Source organism: Gasterosteus aculeatus, chromosome 6 (assembly GCF_964276395.1).
Source record: "Gasterosteus aculeatus chromosome 6, fGasAcu3.hap1.1, whole genome shotgun sequence".
NCBI lineage: Eukaryota > Metazoa > Chordata > Actinopteri > Perciformes > Gasterosteidae > Gasterosteus > Gasterosteus aculeatus.
In genome coordinates this window covers 12154730-12177660 of record NC_135693.1, presented here as the reverse complement: position 1 = coordinate 12177660, position 22931 = coordinate 12154730, and the positions used below count along the sequence as shown (strand labels likewise).

Below are 22931 nucleotides of genomic sequence, written 5' to 3'. Positions count from 1 at the left end.
GATAAAGACTCTCTACGCGTCATAATCAGAGCCCTCATTGATCTCTGCAGCACAAAGCCCTTTGTGTTGTGATGAGCAGTGCTAAGGTCTGCAGAGTACATGCACACTGATACATATCTGATCTATGTTGATACCGTTATCTTATGCAATATGATGATTAAAGTCCCATTTAGATCTCCTCAGGGCATGTTATTCTATTGGATTTGGGTCTATCTGGGTATAGTAACGGGGGAAAGTGACGGATTTGGCTTTCCTCGCTGACACCCTCGATAAATGTTGAACTGCTGTGTACATAACATCCATATTCACTGGGATGTGAGATCGGCTGCACCATGAATCTCACCCAATCGAGAGATGCAAAACGAAATGTTTACCCGAGGGTCTGAGGAGAGGAAGGCGAGAAGACAGATTGAGACCGTAAAGTGGAATTAGGTCTGCATGCCTGAATGAGAGTGATGACAGTTGTTTCACAACACTACTTTAATAACAAAGAACAGGCTACGGTGGGCTTCTTAGTTTATGAAATAAATGTACATTTTCTTCTGTTAACCTGTACTAGGTATATTGTTTGGTATCGATCTTTGAGGGGAATTGTTTTGACAGTTGGAGACATCGGAAACCTCACTTTTTGAGTGTATATAGTAAACTTAATAGAAATAGAGACAAACACTACAGAGCTTAGTTACAGAGTTACAGAGCAAAATGATCATCCATCTGGAGCATTCTACCAATTTTCAAATACTAATACTAAATACTTATCCTGACAAAAGTATGTCCCATATGTTTTGCGAGACTATAGCTGCAGTGTGCACTTTATATCGTAGGAAAGGTTATTTTTTAAGGCAAAAGAATAAATAAATATAATAAATAAATATGGGGACAACCAGCACACCTGGATGTGTGTAACTCCCTCCGTGGCCGCCAGGTGTCGGTGTGACGCCACCATGCGGCATCGACCGGACAGGTCGCCTCCACTTTGCCCCACACGAGCACACTGTCCTCGCGCGTCGTGACACCGAATCAAAGTGCCACAGCGAACCGGATTTCTATCACGTTAACAAGCGTCCGGCGTACCTGATTCACAGGTAAGTGGAGAAAGGAAGAGAAAAAAAAAACCCGGAGAAGTGTTGAGAGTCGAGGGGGGAGGGAAGGGAGGGCGCGCGCACCTGTGACGGAGTGGAGAGAGTCGCGAGGACTGCGCGTCGCTTACTGCGTGATAGAGAGAGAGAGAGAGAGAGAGAGAGAGAGAGAGAGAGAGAGAGAGAGAGAGAGAGAGAGAGAGAGAGAGAGAGAGAGAGAGAGAGAGAGAGAGAGAGAGAGAGAGAGAGAGAGAGAGAGAGAGAGAGAGAGAGAGAGAGAGAGAGAGAGAGAGAGAGAGAGAGAGAGGCGTTTAAAGTCCACTTGGTTTATCTTCAGCTCCAGGAAACGTTCGTATCTTCCTCTCCGGGGGGAATTTGTACATGATTCAGGTAAGACGCAATAAATTTTTTCACAGACGCTGCTTAGACAACGCGAAAAAAAACCTTATGAGTTTATACACTTGTTCTTATACTGTGGCCATGCAGTGATATCTTTGGGTTCTAATTCTCTGTCGTCAAGGGGGAATCATTTGAATCTCCTAAACATATTTCATGCCATGGTCCGATGTGGACCCTTCACGGGCTTTAAAAGGCGATCGTGTTATTCGGTTAATTGTATCTTTCTCCGAGGAGTCGAGCTTATTCCGACAGGTGTAAGATCTCACCCGCTGAAGCGGGAATGGGGCTCGTGAATGTGTGTGAAATTGCCTAATTGCTGTATTCCCGGTTGACCCATTCAGCTTCACTTTACTGCATCGCTGCGTTACAACCCATGGGGGGGGGGGGGTCATTCGGCTGTACCGACTTTCCATCCGGGAGGGGTCAACGTCCAAAGTAAAGCTTCAGCCTGTGGTGCTGCACGAGGAAACCATCAGCACACTGCGGCGCCGTTGAAGGTGATTGATCAGATGAGTGATCGGTCATATCCGCTCCACGCTGATGGTCTTTGTAACTGGGATGTAATCATTAGTATGGCGAAACACACTGACCCCCCCCCCCCCCCCTCCCCACTCCCCTATCTACCCTTTTCAGTCTTTAAGAATGCAAGATAGTGTGGAACAAATGCAACAAACTGTTATCTCATTGTTATGTAGAGCGTGTCCCTCTATGTTCTCTTCCTATTGTTGATTATTTCAATTCCTCCCTATTCTCTCTAAACAGTTTTCATCTATTCAAAGTGTTGTGATTTTATAACTGTGCTTGTTGATGACTTCACCCTATAATTTGGGCAACCTGAGATCAAGCACAGCTCCAATTGGCAACATGCATCGTATTGAAAGCAGTCTATTAATGATCTATATCAGCGTGAACATGTTCTCAGTCCGTGCATATTGACCATCACTAATATAATATTGTTGGAAGAGGGATTCTTCCTCCGTCGCTATTTTCGTCACCAAATTGAGGGTTTAAGGCCAGAGCGGCGCTGTGTACAGATCCCGATTGTGAAACCCTCTGAGGCAGATTTAATATTTCCTGGATTGACTATGCCTCTCCTTTTTCCTCAAATGAGTTTGATCTAAAATTCCTCTCTCCCCCACAGGCCATGAGTTTAAACTTTACACTCCAAACCAGCGCCACGCTTATTCTGCTGTTAACTCCACACAGCAACGATTCAAACAAACGACTAAAATAAGCAGTGAAATGACAGTAAAGGACATTTCAGTGACACACTGCCCATACACACAGTTGTGTCTCCTTTTTGTTGCGCTGTCAGAATAACTCCAGTGTCGGTTAATAGAGCCCAGTGTTCCGCTCACAGAGGAACGGCACAAAGCGTAGAGCTGCAGCACTATGAACAAGAGTTCACTTCACTTGGCTTCCTCTTGTCTGTGTGCGAAACAAGAGTGTTTCTTTTTTAAAGCCGTTTGTCTGTCAGTTGAAACGCAGCTAAAAGGCTTTGACTGTAATCGTTTCTACCATTTGTCTCACACGCACACTTGCTCGCACGTGTCCAAGTAGTTTTCGGGGTCTTTTTTGAGACAATCGTCCGTGGATGGAGCCGTCGCCGCAGTGATCCGATCTCTTCCGTTCGGGCCCGGTTCACGGACGCGTTGTTAATTGCGTGATGAAATCCGTCTCTGTGAAATGAAGGTCGCGGGATCGAGAGGCGGCAGCGAGATCAGGAGGAAGACCGATTAGAAAGGTCAGGTGGTCACACGGAAGCTCCTCCGGGGCCCAGCCCTCGTTTCCCTTCTACGTGTCTCTTTTTCTACATTTTTCTAAAAGGTTTTACCGATTGGCTCAGTGGCCCATTAACGATTTGATAGCGCCGTCTGCATTTAGGGGGTCCGGGGTACTCTGAGCAAGTCTGGACTAATCCGTATTTCAGATGAAAGAGAATCGTGGATGTCACACTTACTGGCTCTTTCATTTCGCCCTCCTCGCTCACGGACTTTTATTCATGCACCTGTGAAACCTTTCCCATCTGAATAGACTCCTCCTCCCCTCGGCGTTACGAGACGCCACCGGTTGACTGATTGACTGAAGCGTTTAGGCCCCCGTCAGTCTCTCTTTCTTTTTTTTTGAGCGATTTGGTGTCCAAGAGTTCGCTAAACGACCCACAGAGAGCCTCTCTCCATGCACCTCGTCTGCCGTCTTCATCAGGGGAGCTTGGATGAGGCTGGGAGGGCGACACACCTTCACAGGGTTTGATGGGCCTCAGGAGAGACGGCACATGCTGAGAGAGAAACACCCCGCTGAGGTACTTGGTGTCCCCCGAGGTATATTTGCCGTATTGGGAACAAAATGGAGCTGTAAAAACGTCAAAAAGTAGACACCAGTTGAAAAGTGATGTTCCCTAAATGGCTGCATTTCATTTTAAGCTGAAGAGCAGCCTGGTTGTCACTGTGTTGGGAAGTTATCCTGATGTTTAGGGGTCAAGGAGGGGTTGCATATTTTGACTCCTGTAGAAGTCAGACACATAACATTTTCAAAAGCATTTAGATTTCTTTCCTACATTTTTATAGCCATTGATTTGATTTGTCCCCAATTCAGGGCAGAAACCCCTCTGCAGAGACCTAAAATAAATCCACGAAGATTGAATTGACTTTTATCTCCTCAAACGCCTTTTCTGCCCCAATAATGGTCAGGGATGTTTTTTCAAACTGTTTCTTGCAAGTGTGTTTTGGGAAAGTAAAACACCCAAGAGCATTTCAGAGTTTGATTAATCTGACATGTCTGTTTTTTGCTTTAATTGATCGATTTAATTCTTCCATCTATTTAAATGGTGCCCATCAAAGGTTGTCGGAGCCTCAGGTGACCTCCACAGCAACAATTGTGTTTTGCTCTGCTGATGTGGAGCGATAGGCTACCAAAACGTAATGACAAAAACTTCTGCACATGAAATCTGTGCAAAGATCTTTTTAATAAGCCAGCTTTCAGTAACAAACCGTAATCTAAGAAATTAGATTACTTTTTATTGACACTGGTGGCTGCAGAAAATGAGTCTTTTTATTTGTTTGGCCTAAACCTGCAAAACAAATACTGAGGTCCTTTTTTAATATATACAAAAACTATGAAAGTACCCAATGCGACACCAGAGCTTCATGCATTCAATTATATTTGTCCCTTGGGTCCCGTCTATTGACACACATTGTTTGGGAATAAAATGATATAAACCCTCACAAGTGCTTGCAGTCCACGAGAGTGTTGCATGTTACTGTCCTGTGGGTATAATGACCAGTTATAACATCAGTGCAGTCAGTACATTAGCTTGTGACTGCTCATCTCTATGTTCCTACCTGCTGTTAAAATAATATCAGCAGAGTTTCTCTCTGATCCGTGCGCGTGTGTGTGTGTGTGTGTCTGTCTGTCACATTACGCCCCGCGTAAGCCAGCTGTTGTCATGGCCTCAGCCCTGAGGGACTCTCGGTGAGAGGGCAGTCACCACGGGCTCCAATGGTTTCACTTATCTGCTCTTTTTTTTTTCCTCTTTATTTTTTTGCATCCATGAGTGTGAGTGTTTTCTGTGATGTATTTCCGTGTGTCAGTGTGCGTGCATACATGTATGTTTGCATGTGATAGAGTGAACAGGCAGCCTTTGTCTCTCTAGTGCTTTGTTGAAGGGAAGCACTGCAGAGAGTGACCGTCTACATTTTGATCCGCGACATCATTCACCAGGGCGGCTTTGTCCAGCAATTAGTGTTTAGAAATATCCCTGAATGTAGGATAAATACATGTGTATATTTCATTTTGATGTTAACTTTCCCCTGAGACGGAGATGGAATTTTAAGTGGGAGGCAGTGAGCGTGAGCGTGTGCGTGTGTTGTTGCACATGCACTGGTCCATGTGATTGGGACACACAAAGCTCTCCTCAACATCCCTCCCTTCACTCCTCCAAAAAAAGCCATCTTGTCTTGCTGGAACAACATTCAATTCCCAACACACACACCCACACACACACACACACACAAGTCTTAGAGATTTATATACCCCGTGTGCACGTCTACTGTTTGAACTGGTTTCACCTCATCGATCCCGTCTGCGTTTACTTCTCAAGTGTTTGCCTGTGACATCGGCACGTACCTGTTTGGTTAAGGCCATTTGCCCCCATGTGTTCAGCCTGCTGCTCGCACACCGCCAGACTTTGCAGGACGGAGAGTCGGCTCGCTCGCACACGGCCGCAATATTTTATCGAGCGATTGCACGTTGCTGCTCTTTCCCATCTCTGTCGTCATCCGTCTGAAATCCTCCACATCAGCTCATTTCTCATTTGATATGTTCAATTCACCAGCGTCACTTCTTTCCTTGACTTTCCCTCTGATGTATCTTTTTCTTTCTTGGAGTTTGGACGTGATTATTAACAGTTTTTCTGCATCTCTTGCGTTGTTTTTCAGGTTCCTTGGGTTCCCAGTACAGCTCTGTGGAAGAGGCTGCCTGTGTGTGCCAGTGAGTGTTTGTGAGTCCCAGGGTGACTATGTTTGTGTGAGTGCCTTTGCATGCGTATACACCCTGGTCGGAGAGTGTGCGTGTCTTGTCTGTCTGTGTGTGTGTGTGTGTGGGTGTGTGTTTGTGTCCCAGCGGAGATGCAGGGAGCTCCGTCCTCCGCGCTTTGCTTCCTGCTGCTGAGCTGCTGTGTGTGTGCAGCAGCCGGCTACCCGTTCAGCACGCCCCTGGACCTGGATGTGACTCCACGCGTCACCGTGTTGAACAGCGGTAAGAAAGAACACGTTCCTGTCAAATGGGCAAATTTCAACACTCTTTATCATTTGACAGTCAAAATTTGAACTCTTAAGTACCTGAAGATGACTCATTACTAAAATATGAATGCAGTGCTTTTACATTCCGATCAGCAGGAACGTTTAAAAAAAAATAAAGATCATCTCCATCTGGAAAGAAACTTTATATTGCTCAATCTCTTCCGGCTGCTTCTTCTTTACCTTGTTTTCAGTTTCTTTATTTCGTCTCCGTCAAAACTCACTCAATCGCATTTTTGTGCACACAAAGGAGATTGCCTACAGTAATTCTTACACCTACTGTTTTGCACATTTATTTTATTTTTTACTTTTACCAAAATGTGATTTATAGATGAATGTACCTTGTGAGTGTAGCCCGAGGGGCTGCAGAGATTGAGGCAGATGAGTGAAGTGCGTATACTTTGATCTATGCACAGCATCCAGGGGGACTGACACCACTGTGGGTAGTTTAGAAGCAGTGTTACCATGACAACTCTTGTAGTATGGAGTAAGGCAGCCGTATACAGTCATTCTGCATATGTGAGCATGCATGTTTGTTTGTGTAATAGTACTGTTATCTGTTGATACATAGATCAGTGAAAGACATTTTCTCCATTTGTCTCCATTTCGACCTGCAGCCAAATTGACTCCATTAGAGAACAATGTCCTTCTCCTCGCCTTCTCCTTGTGTCTCTCTCTCTCTCTCTCAATAAATCACCTAGTTTCAGTCTTTATCTATGTGGTCCCCCTCCTGCTTGGCTTCTTGTCTTTATCCTTAAATTCCGGTAAATCATTGGTTAGTGCTCAAGCCTGCCCACAGGTCCTCCTACACGACTGGTCTCCTTGTCTGCTGCCCCGTCACTCTCTCCTCCACCCCCCTCCTCTACCATCCGTCTCCCTGCCTCTGCACCTAAACTCTGTCTCTTTCAATTATTTTTATTCCGCATTTCACACTGCTTTGTTCCTTTTGTGTCTCTCCTTATTCTTATTAATTAATCTTAATCTCAAATCTAGTTAATCTGTTTCTTAGCAACCTGGAGAAGGAAACGTTAAATAAAACGCATGCAAACGTGCACCTGTCGTCCCTCCTCATCACAACATTACTATAAAGAAAGGGAAAAAGATTTAAGGGAGGGACGGCCGTTTAGGGTTATTAATTTGACAAATTCAGAGTTTTGAGGAGTCTAAAAGCTAAAAGCTCTGAAAACCGAGAGCCAGCAGGTTGTTAAAATCAATAAAAACACCTCTAAACATCTCACTCTGCACACTCGCTTCACTCAACCTGTCAGGTATTTGGGGAATTATAGTCTGTGGATATAACTTGGTTTATTCAGAACCGCCTGTCGGTCAGAATACACTCGACCGTAAACAGGCCTGACAATGAATTTAAGGCTGTCAGAGCCGTCGCCTTGAGGTTTGAGGTGTGTGTGTGTGTGTGTGTTCCTGAACACTGCTGATCAGCTGAGGTTCCTCAAAGCGATCGCAAATAACATCAATCTCGGCTTTCTCTCTCCGCTTCCCGATAAAATGAATTAAACACTCCTTTTCTCTCGCAATTCGCGTAAGCCGAAGCTAAAATGTGTTGGCGTAACACTCTTCCCCCGCTGCGTCACACTCTCAGCGAGGTGGTGTTCTGTTACACGGCTCCAGCTGCCAGGCATTGTGTCCTAATAGTCGGATTACGCTGAGGAAACTTAGGCGTTGCCTCCGCCGTAATGCATGGTTTTCTTTCACAACGAAGCACTTGTATCACACAGGCAGAGCTGTTGTTTTGTTAATCCCGTGCAGGTAGGGCTCTTCTTTCTGCTGCTGCGGATGATTGAGAGGAAAGTAGACACCTGATCACCCAGGAGCAGTCTGGGATGGGAACTGGCTGCTGCTGAGGTGAGCAGTGGATTGTGTTCTGCAGCAGCTGAGAGGAATCTTAATGGCAGCTGACATGATATCCCATGCAGTCTTCTGAGTTGTGGTGGAATGTTTGAGGAAGCAGGAAGTCTCACACTCTTCTGTTTGGCCGTATTCAGCTATTGTGCACCCACAAGCTTAAAAAGTGACTTGCTTTCAAGTTTATATTACTTGTAATTACTGTAAACCCATCCAGCTGGTGTGTGTATTTTATATATATATATATATATATATATATATATAAAGAGTAGTAGGTTCATCTTTCATGTCACATCACTGTTGACACTGTGGAGATCTTCTTGAGGCGGTAACGCGCTCTTGTGACCGTTGACCGCTAAGTGGCGTCCTGAGAGACTGCGTGGGTTTAGAACTTGCATGACATGGCACCTGAGCGTGTGCGCGCTGTACGGTCTTTTCTGAGTGGTTTGTATTCGTTCATTACGGCCTCGTCCTGTCAAAGCGGATGCATACCAATATAGCTTTGAGAACTGGACGGGGTTCCCGCACACAAAGCAAGAAGCCCTCAAACCACAGAAACTCATTAAGCAGAAGAGGATCTCTGGAATCTGATGTTATGTTTGGCCTCTTTTCATTATCTTCTTCCTCAGCAGAGCTGTGTGGGATAAGCATAATCCCCTGGCTTTTATTGTCCATGGTGGGATTGTAGTTTTATCTCTAGTTTGGGATGCCGAAACCCACAAAATTTGAGGCATTTTTTATCTGTGTTAACAGCAGGGCTCTTATTTATTTCTTTGGTCCACTAAAGAAACCTTTTATGAATCTTCCTCTATCGCCGCCATGAGGTTGATATTTGTGGTTTTGAGTGAAAACTATTGACGATGATATTTGATAAAGATCTTAACGTCCTCTGATGCTGTGAGGACTTTTGTTTGTCGGTTCATGTATTTGCCTTTTTTCTTCTCTTTTTTTAGCAACTTTATGGCTATTTTGCTTGATGAATGACTTATATTTAACAATATATAACAATATTAACAATATATTTATTCTCTGTTAATGGATCATTTACTCAACATTGCAGCCGGAGAAATGAGTGAGGGGAAAGTCGGAGGATAAACATTGATGGCAGAAATGCTATCCTAAATGATGGCAAAAAGCAGCTTGTATAATAGATCTTGCATTTCCTATTTTGTGGTGCGTGGGTGTGTATTTTTCTTATTTCTGACTAAACGCAACAAACTTTGAGTCCTTGAAAGTGATTTTCTGTGGAGCCGGAGTACAATGGAGTTTAATAGAATTCTTTTTTTTTCTCAAAGCCTAAAAAAAGAACCTCCGATTCGAAGAGCGAGGCCTCCTTGGCGCTTTGCACTGACGTTCATACAGAGAGAAATCCATCACAGGAGATGAATAGATTTCAGTTCCTCTCTTTATTCTCATGCTGTCAGCTTTGATTGAAAAAACGCTCACTCTTTTGCTTTTAGAATGTGAAATGTTCCAACGGCATTCAGGTGGCAGTGTGCAAATTTCCGGAACAGCAGTTTGGAAAAACAAACAAACATTTTTATTCAAATTATTATTATTATTATTGTTGTTATTTTAAATTATGACTATATAATCTGTTGTTACAGATAAATCAATTCCATGGAGTGTTTTAGAAAACAAACTGATAGTGAACAAAAGACTCTTTTTAAACCCAGATACAACTAAAAGAAGACTGACTGGGTCATGCTTATTGTTCTTTGCGTTACAAGTGTCCTGCTCATTGACGACCGATCCTTCCCTCTCAGCTCTGCAGGGCTGCAGACGTTTCCCGTCCTCGGCAGTCGGCACCATGTTGCTGGAGGCCGACAGCGAGCGTCTCTTCGTCGGGGCCCGCGGAGCAGTTTTTGCTCTCGATGCCTCTGACATTTCAGCCAGCTCTGCTCTCACCGTGAGTTTCTTTTTGTTTCTGTGTCGCTGCGTGTCGTGCGCCCCGCTGGCTCTTTATCTCTGCCACTTGTATTTGCGTTACACAACCAAGGAATTTTTTGAGGCAACAATATTCTATTTTTTGTAGACTAAGCTATTCTCTATTCCCATGTCGCTCCTTGTGTGTGGTTGTTTTTGTGTTTTAGTTGTATTACTTTTAGCACAGTGGCTCACTGTTTCACAACAGGAGCATATTGCTTCACTAGCATTAATAGGAAGAAAAGTGAAAAACTAACTACTGTATTTTCTAACTAAAGAACGACAGAATTCATGTTATTATAATCCCCACATTGGAGTATGTCAACTCAGACGCTGTTTCTAATTTATACAGTAATTAGCATACTATCTGTGTACCTCAATCTGGTGTTGCCAGTTTTAACTTAAAACCCTACAGACTCAACAGAGTAAATGAGGTTCATTCTGATTCTAATTCATATTCCAGTTTGGTGATTATGATTCCCATCATGGAAAAGTTATAATCTTTAGAATTCTCTTCATGTCAAATTTTTGACACTATTTATTCAAAGATATTTTACCATTGACATTATATCAATCAACACTCACTACCTCCATATAATATTATAAACCTATATCAGATGTATATATCAATCAACCAAGTGATGATATAAACCAGAAAAGTGTGACAGCTGGTGTTTTGATGGCATATAGAATAGTATAGTTCTAAACTCATGCTTCCGTCCCATTAAACATCCGGGGAAGTGGAAAATCCTCTTTCCTCCTCATGCTGCCGTGTTTGTGACAACCTGCCGTTAAGCTGCTACTCATGTAAATACAGCGTTGAGGTCTGTCATTACGTGTGCGGGGCTGGTGTGCGTGCGTAACGCTCCCTCGCAGCCAACGCCCGCGTCTCCTGCTGTGAATACACCTGTTACAGCCGTCGCTGTGTCAAAAGACTTTAAAACGCTACGGGGCTGTTCAGCAACACAATGAGTACAGATGCAGTGAGGTCCAAATTCCTTAGCTGTGAAATATGAAAAAAGTAAAACCATCAATTAGTCTGGTTTACCTGCTGTCCGATCTGTAGTCAGTGATGGGGAACCATCCACTTTGTGCTCTTCCTGTCTTACTGTATTATATGTGCTTTGTATCAGATTGAATGGGAAGCCTCCCCCGAGCAAAAACACCAGTGTCTGCTCAAGGGAAAAGACAATGAGGTAGGCATTCGGTTCCTTTTCATAGTGGGTTCCCTCCTATGTACTGATACTCGTTTCTTCACCATAACATCTTCTCTGGCTTTCTCAACCTCTTCCAGACGGAGTGTTTCAATCACATCCGCTTCCTCCAGAGGTTCAACTCGACCCACCTCTACATGTGTGGGACGCATGCCTTCAGCCCCCTCTGTGCATACATAGTATGTCAAAGCAAAATCCGTTACCAAACCTTTGTTAAATCCTTTTTGATATTTCATTTCTTACTAAACGGTATATGATCCATAGATGTAAGACTCACTGATGCTGCATGTATGGTTTTCATGTGAGGCTAAATTTATTCTCTTTACCCAAATGTTTTGTCCCGTCTAGAATGAGGCGACGTTTGTGATGTCGTCTCAGCCCGAAGAGGGCCGAGACAAATGCCCCTACGGCCCGACGACGGGCTACACTGCCCTCCTCGTCGGTAAGCCCTTCGACGGTTGCCGGTCGACCTTCTCCAGAGTTTTACTAAAATGCAGAAGGATCTGAGTCATTGGTTTTCCTCCAGACCAGCAGATGTACACGGCTTCCCAGTACGAGTTCCGGAGCTTTCCGGATATCCGCCGCAACTCTCCGTCCCCCGCGCTGAAGACCGAAGACGCCCCCACGCGCTGGCTGAACGGTGAGTGGATCTCCTGGAATAACAAAAGCCATTCAGGGTCAGTCGGCTTTAATCTGTTCAAGAAGCGCTTGATCAATAATGCACCAGTCAATAGTTCTTAAGGCCTTACAGCTTTGCTTTACAGTGACAATCATATTTGTGTGTCTTTTGAGTTGGCGACAGCTGTTGTTGAAAGACTGATTATTTGATGGCCAAAGTTCACTGTGACCTCGCATGTTTGGTCTGGACCTATTCTGCCAATTTCACATAAACATCTAATGGATTGAGATTAGGGAAAAGGACTGAACGGGTTGCTTTGACATTTTGTACAGACAGTTGTGGTCACCAGAAAAGGGATCTTTTTCTCTCAGTTTCGCATTTTCTCCCAAAATGTTTCAACACGTTTCTGAAGGATTGTCATGAATGTCCTGAGGTTGTTAACATGGTAAATGTTCTATCTGGTGTCATATCCGTAGGTTATCTTAAGCGCAGCCGCACAAAGCTACTAGAAGGAATTTGTTTATTAATATGTTCGTCTTCACGTTTTATTGTTTGTTTTCGCTTTCGGTTCTGACTGTTTGATTGCGACTCCTTTTCTATTGTCGAATGAGATGAGACAGGGAGTATTAAGATGTTTCCTTTTATGTTTTGGTGCGACACCTCTCGCTGTGCAACGAGTATTACACTACTTTTAGGTTGTCAAAAAACAGCTTCTTTGTTAATGCCTCAATCCAAAAAATAGAACGGTACATTAGTCAGTGCATCTCTTCCTCCCCCCGTGCAGAGGCAGACTTTGTGGGCTCGGCGCTCGTGAGGGAGAGTTTGGGCAGCAGCACCGGCGACGATGACAAGATCTACTACTTCTTCACCGAGAAGAGCCCGGAGCAGACGACAACCTACCGCCACAGCCGGGTGGCACGAGTCGCTCGCGTCTGTAAGGTAACGGTGGACTTAAACTGTGCAGGATGTGATTCCGGGAGAGGGCGATTGCATCAGGCTGGCTGGAGCGAAGTCTTTGATGATGATAGAAGGGGTAGCTCTAATAGATGAGGCGCCGGATGGGGAATGCATTTCCGCGATTAGAGGAGCAGAGTTTGTAGCTGATGAATGGAAGTGCAGCGCCACTGTGCCTCTGAGTGCGAGGGATGGATGACTGCAGACGGACTGTTTAGCATCCTCCGCTGCCTACGAGGTGAGTGATTCACGTGTCCTGCCGCCTAGGCGGGAGTTAAGAATAATGGGAGCTGGCTGTTCAACTTGATAACCTTGTTGTTCTCTCCTGTGGCCCCTTCAGAATCAAGTCAGTTCTCTCCTTGAAGTTGTGGCAGCATATTTGTTTATTAATCTTGATAGAAAATGCCTCGTGGCGGCATGTGTGACATTTGCAATTTGCCGCAGGACAAATACATTTTTTTCAAGCTTGATCAAAGAGTGATGTCAGTTTCTGAGTTCCCAAAAGAGCCGTGGCCTCGAGTCAAGCTTTTGCGATATGAATATCTCAAGAATCTTTCATTCTTCAGGGGTGCTGCAGTCTGCTAAGGGAGGGAAGTACACACTTTCACACAAACCTGTAGAATACCGAGGGGAGTCTTAACAGTACCTATGGGAGGCCATAATCCGGTTTTGTTATTGCTTTCCAATGCCATCTGTTCCAGTCTTTAGGGGGGTTCAGTTCCCCTTGTGTGCCACCTTGAGTCGATAGTTAGCCACATCTTTCATTTTTTTCCAGGGCTTTGCCTCACATGACTCTCTCCCCTGTCTCCTCTGTTTCTCCTGTCCTCCCTCTTGCCGTCCTTCCCTCAGGGGGACCGGGGAGGCCGCTTAACTCTCCAGAAACGGTGGACGTCCTTCCTCAAGGCCAGGCTGACGTGTTCTCTGCCCGAGTACGACTTCCACTTCAACATGCTGCGCAGCATGTTTGTCATGCCTGGCCCGACTCCTCGGGACACGCTCTTCTACGGAGTCTTCGGCCTGGAGTGGTGAGTGCGAAAGTGTGTTAAGATCTCCGGCTTACAGGGACTTTAGGGATGCAAATGTACGAAGAGTGAGATAAAGATGAAAGGCAGCAGCAATCGATACATAGAGAAGGTCGAAGGAGGCAGGAGGGGACGAGATGAAAGGGAGGGGAACTTTTTCATTCAAATGAGTTGGGTGGGAGGACTTTACTGCAGCTTGAGGAGAGAATATTAATTACAAACACAGATTTAGATGGTCTAAAAATAAGTAAAAATAAGTTAACCTGTTAATTTCTATACTGTGACTCTTCCTACATGACTTCTTAAAAGCAGAGAGCAAATTATAGGGTTAAAATTCATCCAGTGAAGTATGTTTCCAGGAACACCTTTAAGGTTCTAACTGCGATGGCCCTTTGTAGAAACTAGTTTTTAGTTATGCCGAAGCAAAAGGTTTTTGTGGTGCATGTGGGCATGAACAAACAATGATTGTCTTTGGTTGTTTTCCTTGTTGTGATGCTGCTGCGTCACTTTGAGCTCCAACTCTCCCACTCTCCTCTTTCTAACTCCTACTACACCTCTTTGAAAGCATTTAGCATTTTCCTCCTCCTCCCCTCCTACTTTTCCTGGAGATGTATATGACTTCTATGAATCCTCCTTCCATCTGTGTCAGTGCCCCCCTCCCCTGTGCACCACTGATCTACTGTACTTCCACTGCTGTCCCTATGGCAACAGCGGGTTTACTGTTGTTATTGTTGGCGGGCCTGAGCCCCGGGCCCGTTTCTCACTCTGTCCGCGTTGCTCTTGGTAGGAAAAACGTGAAGGCGTCTGCTGTGTGTCGATTCTCTCTGTCTGACGTCCAAGAGGCCTTTCAAGGACCATACATGGAGAACCAGGACTCCGGCTCCAAGTGGGAGGAGTACACTGGAAAAATCCCTGACCCCAGACCTGGAACGGTAAACACACCGACACTGCCGGCCTCTCTCTCCTCAACACAACATGAACAACAGGAAAAAACGCAATCGAAGAACGTTATCCAAAGTTAAGATCGAGAAGAAAAAAGGAAAGATGGTCATCGAAGCACAACCTAATTATGTCACTGAAACACATTTCTATGGCGTGGCGTCGTTAGCAGGAGCAGACATTATCCCCTGTGGTGTCATTACAACACTTTGTGGGACTTAATTCTAATGGCACTATTAAATAGAGCGGTCAAGGGCTTTAACTTGGGAGCGTGAAAGCCTCTTGGAGGCGTCGGCTGGCGCTAAAATGCGCTCAGTCAGGTGCTCAGAGCTCAAGTCGCCCGCTGAACTCACACAGTCTCATTGTCGTCCATGTGAAAGGATCTTCCACAGGCTCGGATTTTCTTCTTGATCCTTTTAATTTTTCCCTGCCGACTGCCTCGCTAAGCCTCGTGACATCCTCCCTGCCGTCCGCCATCCGTCTCTGTTTACAGAGAAGTTTATTACAAGGGATCCGAAATTGTCTCTTTCCTCCCTGCAGCCCACATCCCGGCTCATGACTTGTGTCTCAATCGCTCCTCTCGTCTCTCTCTCTCTCTGACTGCTTTTCCAACAGTGTGTCACTGACTCTCTGAGGGCCCGGGGCATCAACTTCTCCACCTCCCTCCCCGACGATGTACTGAACTTTGTCCGGAGGCATCCGCTGATGTCTCGGCAGGTCCAACCTTCGGACAGACGACCACTTCTGTTCAGGCGGACCACAGACTACACGCGCGCCGCCGTAACCGCGGTGCGCGGCTTAGATGGGAGAACGTACCATGTATTGTACATGGGGACCGGTGCGTATGAATTCATGTCCGGTGTAATCATTTAACATTTGGGGAATGTCGACAGTTAAATGACAAAATATATTCTGCTCTTATGTCTGCTCTCCAATGGTAAAGCTACAGGGCCGCCAGGAGACAGTTAGCTTAGCTTAAATCTGCGTTAATTTTGTTTTTATAAGGGTTTATATCATAGACTATTTATTGTTCAGTGACTGACTAGGACATTTCTTATGCGTTTGACAATATAGAACCTTAGATCGCTTTCAGATAAAAATCATTTTAGTCACATTTCCATGGTTCTTAGGATGTCGATGTGTTAAAGGAGTCTTTAGTGTATGCTGCCAAAAAAGTACAGTGTCCAACATGTTCCAAGGCAATTTAGTCTGCAAAGGATCTTTCTTGCACGAGGCAGAGAAAGTGTTGGAACAAGGGTTGATTTAAAGAAGCTGTGCATCAACATCACGGCAGGTGATTCCAATGCAAACTTGTAATCTCCTGTAGCAACTTCTTGTTTGGTTTCTACTTCCATAAACGACACAAATAAATGTATAGAACACAAAACCAACCAGACCAAAACATATGAAAGAAACCATGTGAATTGAACAATTCAATTAGGTTTGTTTCTTGCCACAAATGCATTTGGATTATGAGAGAACTCACATCTTGCATATCTGAACCTCCTTAAAAACACCGACCGTGGCTTAATTTATGCTTCAAAATGTTGGCAATCTGGTGAGATAGATCTGCGTTCGTTTCAAGTGTTTGCAATTTCATTTGGAAAGAAATAATTCCATAACACAGTGATTCGTTTTGGAGACTAGGCTACAGAAATGCACCTCATCTGCGTTTGTAGCACTGCCTGCTGCTGCTTGCTGTGGTATTTTCAATTCTGATGTTTGTCCTCTTTGTCTTTGTGTGTGTGTGTCTCTCAGATGACGGCTGGTTACATAAAGCTGTAGAAATCAACAGTCAGCTTCACATTATCGAGGAGCTCCAGCTGTTTGAGAAACCGCAGCCTGTTAGCAACCTGCTGCTGTCAGCAAAACAGGTATCACGGTTGACCATCACATGCGCACACGCACATTTAATGAGTAATCTCTCCGCCCTGCAGTATTTGAATCCTCTTTCTCGCCACCAGATGAGTGTATATGTGAGCTCTCCGTCAGGCGTGATGCAGCTTCCCCTCTCTAGCTGTCACAGATACACCTCCTGCTACGACTGCATCTTTGCCAGAGACCCTCACTGTGCCTGGAATGGAACCCGGTGTGTGGCTGTAATGGCTCAAGCAGACAGGTGTGTGTGTGTGGGGGGGATCAGATTATTAAAGTTCTGCAGGTCGCCTTTGTGTGTTTTTGATTTAAATAGCACTGCCCTGTCTGCGTCAACTCCCAGGAACTACTGCGTAACCCCAACGCTGGCAGAAATGTGAAGGCGGCTGTGATATCGAACAGAGCATGCAGCTGTGTTCTGAGAGTGCACTGATTAAACTAGACTGATTTGCTCATTCAGTAAAAAGCTGTTATGGAGGACATTCATTATATGGAACGGAATGTAGCACACAATAAAATTGAGATCTTAATATACCTAACAACCATTAGCTTTGGCAGGTAGTGCGTGTTTAATCTTTGCAGGAATATACTTATTGTTGTCTTTTCTCTTTCTTTATAGATCCACTTTAATCCAGGACGTCCAGCAGGGAAGCAAAGGATGTGAAAACACACAAGTTGGTACGCAGACATCTCATCTGCAGCGAGGTGCTGCTGCTTAATATAAGTTCAAGATGGAAGGGAGATAAAAAATAGAAAATGTTCGGAAGGACTCAAAAGATGCATGGTTGTCATCAGATGGCATGATGGGCTCTTTGAAATTTGATTATGCCGACTGCGTTGGCAATATCCTCTTTTCCCTTCTTTAATCACATTTTTCGCCATCTCTGGAGATAAATCTGTTTGATATTCAAGACAGGCAAATGCCTTCTCGCTTCACAGCGTCAATCTGATCATGTATAGCATCTTCAGCCCCTTTGTTCTCCTCTGTCCGTACAACATAAAACAATAGCATGGATTAAAAGATACAGAACTGGAGTTAATGCCTCAATAACTTTAGACAGCCTTTGATTAGTTAAGTAGGGGTTTTAGCAATTACCATGCAAAATGAGTCACGTGACTATATTATATATTCGTGTCTGTGTTGCAGACGTTGCCGTGCGGAGCCGCTCGGTGCGGGTGGGCGACGACGTGCTGCTGCAGTGCGAGCTCAGCTCAAACCTGGCGACACCCCTCTGGACTCTGGACGGCGGCGAGCTGCAGGGCTACGGCCTCAACTCCGGCTTCAGAACCGGCACGGACGGCCTGCTGATCATCGAGGCCCGGCAGGACCAAAGCGGGCTGTACACCTGCTTCGCTGTCGAGAACGGCATCAAGGTTGCCATGGTTACCTTCAACGTCACCATCCGTCCGGACCTGCCCCCTCCCCCGCCTGTTGAGCCAACTCGGGTCCCTTACAGATTCTTTGCCACCCTGCCGGCCCCCACTGAGGATCCCTCCTCCGAGAGGCCAGCGGCCCCGGCACCTCGCCTCCCCCACTCAGAGCTACTCTCCTCCAGGAACATGGAGGCCATATATCTGTCCCTCATCACCATCCTCGGAAGCCTGTGTGTGGTCCTCACCGTGGTGCTGGTCTACGTGGGCTTCTGCCTGCGAGTGGGCAGCGGAGGGAAGTACTCTTTACGGGCCGCCGCTTCAGCCTACCCCAACAGCAAGAAGCACAGCAGGAGCAGGAAACCCCACGGAAGCTCCTCCCACATGGAGCTGAAGACCATCTCAAGCCACTGCAACGGCAACGGCCTTTCTAATGGAGTTTCGAAGCGGCAGAACGGCGACATCCTGGATGGAGGCTTCCTCCAGATCGTACCCGGAGAGGCTCACTCGTCACCCAACAAGGGGCCACCTCCCCCGGCCCCTCCCCTCCCGCCAACTCCGCAACACGCCTCGTCCGAGTGTGACTTCCCCAGCGGGCTGTCGGCCACGCTGCCCAGCGTCCTGCGGAGGATGAACGGCAACAGCTACATGCTGCTGAGGCAGAGCGAGTCAGAGAGCTCGTCGCCGCTCTGCTACTCCTTTGCCGAGGAGCTCAACAAGATCTTGGAGAAGAGGAAGCACACTCAGCTGCTGCCCAGGCCGGACGAGAGCTCTGTGTAGAGAGATGTGACTCCCCCTGTGGTGGGAGGACTGATGTGTTTTTCTAGCTGAGGCTGAAGTGCCTGTCACATGACCCATTATTGCTAAAGACTAACACAAGGAGAGAGTCTTAACTACACGCTTTACTTTGGATTTTATTTTATTTTTTACGATTCCACATCGAAACATTGCCTCTTTTTTAACTTGTGTGCTGCTTTTTAACCTTTTTAATTCACAAATTTCCCAACACATACTAAGTGAGAATGACGGATCAAGCATGAAATGAAAAGGTGCAATCTTAAGGGCCATCTACCTCACCTTTATGCTGCTCCGAAGGACTTCTACAATGTCTGTAGTTTGATCCGAGCGTCAAGGCACAAAATGGTACACACAGACTCCAGCGAGGAGCAAAGCCCCGTGGGAATATAAATACACAAGAAGACTTCTGCCGTGTGCCGGACAAATTTGGCTCGATTCAAACTGGAGGGCAGCTAGCCAAAGTTTGTTTGCACTGACAAGTGTGCAGATGGCCTATGCATTTTTAAACATGGCATTCACATAATATACATATGTGGTGTGGACATGGTGAGTGAGGGAATTCAGTGTGAAATATTTTAATTCTGATTTAATCAATTGCAATATTATAATAATAAGTTAGAGGGTAACATTGGCCATCATTAATAAATGGTGAATTAATCATTATTTAATATTAACCTTAATTTGGAATTAATTAACCACATAGAAGATCATTTTTACATTCATTCATTAATTGATGACAATATGTGGTGTTAAAATTATAAGACATTCAATAACCTCAACCTCAATAATCTGATTTGCAGTTCATTTTTTAATAATCTTATGAGTGTTTGCAAACACCAATAAGCATAACTGTTATTTGCAGCTGAAGCTCACCACTTTGCTCTAAGGTGAAGCCTCGTGTCACAAACGGGTAACAAATAGACATTTACATATACTTTATTTGGGTCCAAATAAAAAGTTTACTTCATTTGGCTACCAGTCAGAAGTTTGGACACACATTCAATTGAATGAAGTGAAAGTATATAGATATATATTTATATAGTAAAGAATAACCAAGGTTATTTAGTCTTTACATAACTGAAAAAAAGTATTAAATAGTGATTATTTCACCAAGTGTTAATAGACAAGCTAAAGAAAATATGACAGTATTATTGACTTTAAGGCACTTTAAGTAGTTTTAAAACTTTTAAAACAACGCTAATGGAAGCTATTCTGGATGTGGATTCTGCAACCTGTCAAGGAGCTTTTTGATTTTCTTTTTGGCTGTTTCTCACGATGAAGAGCCGCAGCATCAGCGGCCACAACTTTGTCAGCTGGACCTTGTTTTACATGAAAAAACTGACTTTCTCATCTGAGCCTCAATCCACAAGTGAGCAACACAGAACATGAGACAACAGAAGAATGACTGAGGCACAGCGTTCATCAAAAGTATCAGGTAAAATATTTCTCTATCTTACCAAGAAATCTACACGGGCATGTTTTCAAAGAAGCACGCATGGAGATAAGAGTGTGTGCTCATCTCATCCGTGCTCTGCAGACTGGATACCTGCACAACACTGAGCGCACGCTGTTGTCTCACAATTTACTGTAATCTGCTAACCGCCTGCCCATCTTTTCTCGGGCTGTTCAAAATTCAGGTTCAGAGATGCTTGAATGAAAACATCTGGTGCAGTCTGATTCACAGATACAGTTAGGTCCATGTATATTTGGATATCGGCTCTGTACACGATCACAATGGTTTTGTAAAACAAAACAGTCAAGATGGGCCTTGAGTGCTGACGTTCAGGTTTTTTTTATTTACAAGACTTCTATCCGTGGTCGCTCCCTTTTTGATAGTGACTAAAGGTAATCAGGCAATTGACTGACCAGCTGAACAGCTGTTCCATTGCCAAGTGTGTGTTATCGCCTTGTTATTTCATTAACAAATAGCAGATAAAAGGTCCAGTTCATTTGAAGTGAACCAGAGTAAATACAGAGGGTTCACCACAAGATGTAAATCATTGGTGTGCCTCAAGGCAGGAACACCAGGTTATAGTCTGCCAAGACACATAAAAAAAGCCTGTAGCGTCCATGGACAGATGGGACAGAGAAGCACATGTACCAGAATGATGAGAGAGAAGAGTAAGAAGGGAAGCAACTGCCGATGATCCAAAGCACACCATCAGTGAACCACAGGGCAGCTGGTGTCATTTATGGCTACCAATGGACATACATATTCCCTTCATATTTGTTGACGATGGGACAGGTGACAAAAGTCAATGACGTGACCCCAAGCAGACTGAACATGCGCTTCACTTGCCAAAGGGAAACGGCCCGAGAGGCCGGGGATGAAACCCAGCGTCTGATATCCATCCATCACACTTCAGTCTGTCATCGACGGCAAAGGATTTGCAACCAAATTATAGAAGGGACAATTTGATTTCTGATTAAGTTACATGTGTTCCCTTCAAGGGGAACCACGTATACACTTAGTTGTAATTGCTGCAGTGTTTATCTACTATGGATGTAACTACCCTCAAATTGAAGCTGAAAGTCTGCACTCGAGCCACGTCAGTTTCATCTCATTGTGGTTGTGCACAGAGCCGAAATGATAACAATTCTGTCAATATCCAAATATTAATGGACCTGACTATGTTCTGATTTATGAGAGAAACACAACCTTCAATTTTATTCTTAAAATTTCAAGAACAACTCAATGTTCAGAAACATAATTCTGAATATTTATTCTTTTCACTTTCAAGTCAGACTAGTCATTGTTATTCAGTATCACACAGTTTGTTTCCCTTATCAGGATCCTCTGGCTGCATCTCACTGTCAGAAAGTTGCATCAATTAAACACTTTTCTGACCTTATTACTGGAGGCGGGATAGAAGAGCGTTCGATACCTTCTCCGGGGATTTACACCCTCAAGCTCCCAATTATTTGCACGTACTCGCTGGGTTAGACTGGGCGGTCGTTTATTTGTTAATGTATCAAAATAGAAATGTAATAACATGAAGTATAGAGCGTGTGCTGCACGTAGCACGATGCTGCAGCCCCCTTGCACCACTGGGGGGTCAGAGTGCGAGATGCTGCAGTAATAAGTCCAGCTTTACAGTCAGTGGCACCAACCAAACACATGAAAGGAGAATCCTACTTCACACTTTAAAAGCCTTGATTAAAGAAAGCCCTCTGACTTCATTTCCAAGTGCATGAAGACATTTTGAAGACTTAAATAAAAAACAAAACAAATGTTTTCACTTATCAGAGACTCCTGTGATAATAATCTGTGTTAACGTGGCCAACACTTTATGTTGTTTTAAAGTAACAGACAATAGCGGTTGACCATTGTTGGTCCTGGCCTGAATATTGTTTTCCCTCTTTCTCATTGCAGGTGTCGTGAGCACTGGTCAGTTTGAGTTCCTCTTGAACTTAAAGCTGGGGAAACCATAAGCGAATGAACAACTGGAATGAGCGCTGTGTGTTTGATGCAAACTTGTTACATGATATGTATGATGCATACATATTGCTGCATGAATAATGTTTATTTTCTTTCATCTTTAAGTCTTTTATTATTAGTGTAAAGTGCCACCGTCAATGTTTAAAAAGAGCTCTGTGAGCCTATTTCAGGCAGATGTGATGGATTTGAAAAAATACGTGTTTTGTAATTTTGTACATTGTGTACAAAATGTGATGAATAGAAGCACGGTAGACAAACGCATGCAGAGGCTGTCCCAGCACCACGTAATATTTATAACCGACTAATGGGAGGAAAAACACACCAATTTACTTACTCGCTCTAATAACTTGGGACCATTAAGCTTGTCTTTTGATGTGATGTCCAGGTATTGTTTTGATCGCCGTCAGCATGAACCTCATGCACACAGCAAATTATTCTACAAAATTAAACTGAGAAAAAAAGGGCACCATGTTCATTCACATTTCAGTTTATTGGTTTAAATAAAGTTTTGTACATTAACCTCTCCCTCTCGTTGCCTGTGTATATTCACAGCTGCCTTCCCACATTTCGCAAAGATGTTGTTGGATGAAACTAGTCCGTTAAGAGGAGGCCGAGCAAGTGGATGAATGTCGATGGA

At 44.6% G+C, this 22931-nt stretch overlaps 1 protein-coding gene across 3 annotated transcripts; it reads left to right on the top strand.

The window, feature by feature from the left end:
* Positions 1 to 948: 948 nt before the first annotated feature.
* LOC120820222 (semaphorin-4G) lies at positions 949 to 22813 on the top strand. Of its 3 annotated transcripts, none has more exons than XM_040177747.2 (16): positions 949 to 1085; positions 5915 to 6233; positions 9904 to 10046; positions 11197 to 11259; positions 11358 to 11456; positions 11626 to 11719; positions 11804 to 11917; positions 12681 to 12835; positions 13700 to 13875; positions 14660 to 14804; positions 15427 to 15649; positions 16570 to 16685; positions 16776 to 16930; positions 17306 to 17364; positions 17834 to 20290; positions 22229 to 22813. In XM_040177747.2, exons 2-15 carry the CDS (start codon positions 6017 to 6019, stop codon positions 18835 to 18837), a joined length of 2763 nt encoding a protein of 920 aa, XP_040033681.2. In that variant the 5' UTR covers positions 949 to 1085; positions 5915 to 6016; the 3' UTR covers positions 18838 to 20290; positions 22229 to 22813. The 3 variants fall into 3 exon arrangements, with proteins under 3 accessions (XP_040033681.2, XP_040033680.2, XP_077960567.1); XM_040177746.2 differs by lacking the exon at positions 949 to 1085 and adding an exon at positions 1323 to 1469; XM_078104441.1 differs by lacking the exon at positions 949 to 1085 and adding an exon at positions 1859 to 1975.
* The last annotated feature ends 118 nt before the right edge of the window (positions 22814 to 22931 follow it).

Excerpts from the sequence above, each read along its gene's own strand:
- LOC120820222 (XM_040177747.2), top strand. The coding sequence starts at position 6,017 with ATGCGTATACACCCTGGTCGGAGAGTGTGCGTGTCTTGTCTGTCTGTG. Across the intron at positions 10,047-11,196 it reads CAGCCAGCTCTGCTCTCACC|ATTGAATGGGAAGCCTCCCC; the intron begins GTGAGTTTCTTT and ends GCTTTGTATCAG. Across the intron at positions 11,260-11,357 it reads TCAAGGGAAAAGACAATGAG|ACGGAGTGTTTCAATCACAT; the intron begins GTAGGCATTCGG and ends AACCTCTTCCAG.